The sequence below is a fragment of the Scylla paramamosain genome, chromosome 5 (genome assembly GCF_035594125.1).
Source record: "Scylla paramamosain isolate STU-SP2022 chromosome 5, ASM3559412v1, whole genome shotgun sequence".
Lineage (NCBI taxonomy): Eukaryota > Metazoa > Arthropoda > Malacostraca > Decapoda > Portunidae > Scylla > Scylla paramamosain.
In genome coordinates, this window is record NC_087155.1 from 6225692 (window position 1) to 6231691 (window position 6000).

At 42.2% G+C, this 6000-nt stretch overlaps 1 protein-coding gene across 4 annotated transcripts in view; it reads left to right on the top strand.

Moving 5' to 3' along the window:
* The window catches only part of LOC135100455 (neural-cadherin-like), a 78226-nt gene that overhangs the window by 29853 nt on the left and 42373 nt on the right, over positions 1-6000 (top strand). For all 4 annotated transcript variants that reach the window (XM_064003369.1, XM_064003370.1, XM_064003367.1 and 1 more), the window contains exon 6: positions 44-443. In XM_064003369.1, the coding sequence (XP_063859439.1) occupies positions 44-443 (400 nt within the window). The remainder of the gene's footprint in view (positions 1-43; positions 444-6000) is intronic.

The following is a 6000-nucleotide window of genomic DNA, read 5'->3' on the forward strand; positions in this document are numbered from 1 at the left end:
ACAGTGCTAATACGAATCTAAACATGATTGATTGCACCGGCAGGGCGGCGAGGAAGGCGTGGACTACCTGATGATGGGCGGCTGGGGGGCGCTGCGGGTGGACGAGGCTGGGGACATTACGCTGTGGAGGGCGCTGGACCGTGAGATTCCTGGGGGCGCCGCGGGGGAGGCCCTGGTAGTGGCGGTGGACAGAGGCCGCCCTCCCCTCACCGCCACAGCCACCCTCACCCTCACTGTGACGGACGTGAACGACTGCGCGCCTACCCTGCTGCCGCCCACTGTCTTCCACGTGGCCGAGGACGCCCCGCCAACGCTGCTCGGACTCCTGAAGGCGACGGATGCTGACGTTTGGGAGCTGGGTCACGGGCCGCCCTTCAGCTTCACCCTCGCGCCCTCCAACCCCGCCCACATCTTGTCCTCCATCGCACTCAAATTTGACCCTGGTGAGTGTTCAGTTACGCTAATTTACTGAAGGAAGCGGTCTTGTAGTGAGTACAACAAACACGTCACGATTTCACGATGGTTTTAGAGTACACTTTGTAATAGTAGTAGTCATATTATATTACCACTAGTAGTAGTAGTAGGAGGAGGAGGAGGAGGAGGAGGAGGAGGAGGAGGAGGAGGAGGAGGAGGAGGAATAATAGTTATTTTTATGTAGGAGGGACACCGGCCAAGGTGACAAAAATCAAGTTAAAAAAAAAAAAAAGGCCCTTGAGACGGTAGTCAAAAGTTGAAGTTGAAGGATTAGTTTCATGAAACCTCCCTCTTGAAGGAGTTCAAGTCATAGGAAGGTGGAAATATAGAAGCAGGCAGGGAGTTCCACAGTTTACCAGAGAAAGGAATGAATGATTGAGAATAGCGGTTAACTCTTGCATTAGAGAGTTGGACAGAATAGGGTTGAGAGAAAGAAGAAAGTCTTGTACTGCGAGGCCACGGGAGGAGGGAAGGCATGCACTTAGCAAGATCAGAAGAGCAGTTACCATGAAAATAGCGGTAGAAGATAACAAGAGATGCAGCATTCCGGCGATGAGAAAGAGGCTGAAGACAGTCAGTTAGAGGAAAGGAGTTGATGAGACGAAAAGCTTTTGATTCCACCCTGTCTAAAAGAGCTGTATGAGTGGAAACCCCCAGACAAGTGAAGCATACTCCATAAATAAATGGATAAGGTCCTTGTACAGAGTTAGCAGCTGGAAGAGTTAGAAAAACTGGCGGAGACGTCTCAGAACACCTAACTTCATGTAAGTTGTTTTAGCTAGAGATGAGATGTGAAGTTTCCAGTTTAGATTATAAGTAGAGGACAGACCGAGGATGTTCGGTGTAGAAGAGGGGGACAGGTGAGTGTCATTGAAGAAGAGGGGATAGTTATCTGGAAGGTTGTGTCGAGTTGATAGATGGAGGAATTGAGTTTTTGAGGCATTGAACAATACTAAGTTTGCTCTGCCCCAGTCAGAAATTTTTGAGAGATCAGAAGTCAGTCGTTCTGTGGCTTCCCTGCGTGAACTGTTTACTTCCTGAAGGGTTGGACGTCTAAGAAAAGACGTGAAAAGTGCAGGGTGGTATCATCAGCGTAGGAGTGGATAGGACAAAAAGTTTGGTTGAGAAGATCATTGATGAATAATAGGAAGAGAGTGGATGACAGGACAGAACCCTGAGGAACACCACTGTTAATAGATTTAGGAGAAGAACAGTGACCGTCTACCACAGCAGCAATAGAACGGTCAGAAAGAAAACTTGAGATGAAGTTACAGAGAGAAGGATAGAAGCCATAGGAGGGTAGTTTGGAAGTGAAAGCTTTGTGCCAGACTCTTTCGAAAGCTTTTGATATGCCTAAAGCAACAGCAAAAGTTTTAGCAAAATCTCTAAAAGACGATGACTAAGACCCAGTAAGGAAAGTCAGATCACCAGTAGAGCGGCCCTGGCGGAACCCATGCTGGCGATTAGACAGAAGGTAGTAGTAGTAGTAGTAGTAGTAGTAGTAGTAGTAGTAGGAGGAGGAGGAGGAGGAGGAGGAGGAGGAGGAGGAGGAGACAGCAGAAGATAAGGGAGAAGAATAGCAATAAATATGTAGTAGTAGTAGTAGTAGTAGTAGTAGTAGTAGTAGTAGTAGTAGTAGTAGTAGTAGTAGGCGGAGGAGGAGGACATGGGAGTGGATCAAAAAGGAAAAACAAACGATAACAGATGCATTGTCCCTTCCATAATGTTCGTCATGAATATTGACATCAAACAGAACAGCTTCTGAGTGCAGCGGTTAAATATGTAACTGAATTTGCCTTTCTCTCGGAACTTTCACTTCTTCTCTCTCTCTCTCTCTCTCTCTCTCTCTCTCTCTCTCTCTCTCTCTCTCTCTCTCTCTCTCTCTCTCTCTCTCTCTCTCTCTCTCTCTCTCTCGCTCTCTCGCTGTCTTTCAATTTTTATTTTTAGGAACGCCAGTATGATGAAAACAAATGAGACGGGAATGTGGCAAGCGTCTATAAAGTCTAACCGTCGTCGTGTGGATCTGATTTCTGCGGAATTTCATCTCGGTAGCAGCGGTGTCCTTGTTGTTCTTTTGATAGCATCTGTGAATTTGATGTCGATGGCAATTTACAGAAGAATGATCGTTGTAGGATACTAAAGCTGAGGATGTTGTGAGGATATTGTGAATAACCGGGCACTGTCCTTGTCGCTTAGAAAGAGAGAGAGAGAGAGAGAGAGAGAGAGAGAGAGAGAGAGAGAGAGAGAGAGAGAGAGAGAGAGAGAGAGAGAGAGGAGAGAGAGAGAGAGAGAGAGAGAGAGAGAGAGACTGGAGAGAAAATAACAGGTAATTGAAATCGTAGCATAATTTGATTAATACATTTTTGGTTCCCTTTTTCCTCAATATTAATGATGAATGTTTGCTCGTCTATTACCGTCTTGAAATCTCGATCATGTGTGGCCAATGCCCTTCATGGCTGAAAATATCCGCATCTTTCTCCCCACCCTCCTCCCTCGGCTTCCTTGCGCATTTCTTTCTATTTACTCTCAGCTTTCTTCTGTCCACCTCGTTGCACAAGACTTTCTACTTACCCTCAGCTCTTTTTGTACCCACCTCACTGATGCAAGATTTAGCCAGTACCTTTACTCTCTCATCCCTTTCAATGATAAACTCTGAAACTCTTTCTCTCCGTCATTTCTCCTCTTTCCTGCGAATTAACCTGCTTTGAAAGAGAAATATTAAAACACCTCATAAACCAAATTGCCCAACCCTTTGAAGTTTACTCCTGCTGTTTCTTTTTCTTCTCTTTTTTTTCCGGAGCGACATTTTAAGCAAGATTTTTTTCATTCATTTTTGTGTCCTGGGCCAGACTCCCTAACACTTTGAAAATATATATTGAAAAATCGCCGTTCTGTATGTCTCCTATTACTGATCCACACGTTCATTAATATATTCCATCTGACTAACGAGGAGAAATAATGAGTAAACAAATATATTCATAGATAAAACTGAGAAAGAAAAATAAAACAAAGAGAATGAGAAAAATGAAAACAAGAAATTATTATTGGATAGAAAAAAAAAAACTGCGTGAAAATAATAAGCGTAATACCAAGTAAAGGAAAAGAAAAGTATGATCTCAGCATCAAAGTTTTCTCTGTGTTTCCTCCTAATGAGTGTTTACTGTTGCGGTAACCACGCTGTGAACACTACTGGCCAAACAGAGCCAGTCAGCGCCGTGGAGGCAGGAAGATCACATCCTGCGGAGTTCATTGGTTAAAAAAATTTTTTTATTAATTAATAAAAAAAAAAAATGGAGCTTCTAAAATATCTGGAAAACATAATCTACAAAATGTGTGTTTATTTTGTGTATAATTTCTGCTGCAGTCCATCATGTGATTCTTTGTTGAGTAATGATTGGCTGCCACTCATGCCAATTAAGATCTAGGAAAGAATGTACCTCGAATGCAGTCATAGTTGCAGCAAGCTTATTGATCCGTTAACTTCCAGCGCTAAGTGTTTCCAGACTTACACTGCATTGGTCTGGTGGTCGGGTTTCCGTTTAATGTTGAGATAAACACGATCTTCAAGGACTACCGTGTCCACGCTGGTAACTTGGGTTGACTCTTCCAACGTGATGGCTGACATGAGAAAAAAGCCGCAGCCTGGCTTACATCGCAGCACACGACATGTCTGGCTCAGGAAAGGACATGTCTTAGTGCTCTCCACACGTGGAAAAGACCTCATTGAAAAAGAACCTTCTCTCTCAGCCAAAATACGAAAACATTCCTTGGGTAATTTTAAAAAATACAGATACTCTTATGAAGCTGCTCAAAACCTGAGAGGGAAATGACGTGGATGAGTTTGATTTCCTTGAACACAACACATTAAGCAATATAAAAATGGTATTAAGGAAAGAAAGTTGCTGCGCACGCGTGAGTGTCTTGTGCCAGTAAAGAACATGGTGTTGTATTGAGGATGTGAATAAGGTAAGAAATTATTAGCCGTCACAGAGAAAAAAGAGAAAACCTGAGGCTGAAGAAGGGTAAGGAGACGCTACAAATCGATACCTTGGCAACCTGTGATGATCCGCCAAATAGAGAACAGAGAAAGCTGAGGACTCTTGGGGATAAAAGATCCACTGTACATTTTTTTTTTTATTTCTTCTTCTTCTGACAGGGATCTGAGCTAACTCCTAAATATTTTCGCCCGCTGACCTTTCCAAAGCCTCATTCTGTATTATGTACCATAGAATGGAATGTGATAGAAAAGGTGAAAAAAGAAACGTTACTCTATCAAATACTATATTTTTTTTTATTTATTTATTTTATTTATTTATTTATTTTTATTTTATTTTATTTTTTCAATTATGCAGGAGCGAAGTACGTTATTTGAAGGGTTGATGCAAGGTGCTTATTTAACCTATGCTGAAATGTTTCTACCGTATTACTATTTACCACCTGTGCTGGGAGAGAGCTCCAAATATTAACGGTTCTATTAAAGAAAAAGTATTTAGCCTCATCTGATCTGAATTGCTTACCTGTGATCTTACAACCATTATTACGAATGGCGTTAGTTCGGTCTACAATAACATAGTTGTTAATGTTAACGTTATCAAACCCTCGAAACATTTTGAAGAACTCTATCAAATCCCCTCGCATCCTACGCTTCCCTAGACTCAACAGTTTGAGTTCATTCAAACGCTCCTCATAGGGTTTGTTTTGCAGTCGTGGGATCTTGGTGACTTTTCTTTGTACTCTCTCCAGTTTATCTATGTCTTTTTTATAATAAGGTGACCAGAATTTAATAGAATATTCAAGGTGAGGTCGGACAAGTGCATTAAACAAAGCGAAAATTACTCTTTCTAACTTGAATTCAAAGGTCCTCTCAATGAACCCAACCAGTTTATTAGCAGTCCTAACAATATCTGAGCAATGTTTATTTGATCTGAGGTCTGAGGTAACCGTTACGCCTAATTCCTTCTCCTCGTTAACTATGAGAAGCTCGGAGCTGTTCATTGAATAATTTACACGGTCATTATTCCTCCCTATGTGCAACACTTTACACTTATCGATATTGAGTCCCATCTGCCCTGGGCTGAAAAAAAAAAAAAAACCCCGGTTTTAAGAAATCCAACACAGTGATTTTTTTTTTTTTTTTTTTTTTGGGGGGGGGGGAAGTTTGCCTACATTCAACCTGTTCCTAAAAAGGGTGACCGTTCTAATCCCTCAAACTACCGTCCTATTGCTTTAATTTCCTGCCTATCTAAGGTTTTTTAATCTATCTTCAACAGGAAGATTCTTAAACATCTATCACTTCACAACCTTCTATCTGATCGCCAGTATGGGTTCCGTCAAGGCCGCCCTACTGGTGATCTTCTGGCTTTCCTTACTGAGTCTTGGTCATCCTCTTTTAGAGATTTTGGTGAAACTTTTGCTGTTGCCTTGGACATATCAAAAGCTTTTGATAGAGTCTGGCACAAAGCTTTGATTTCCAAACTACCCTCCTACGGTCTCTATCCTTCTCTCTGTAACTTCATCTCAAGTTTC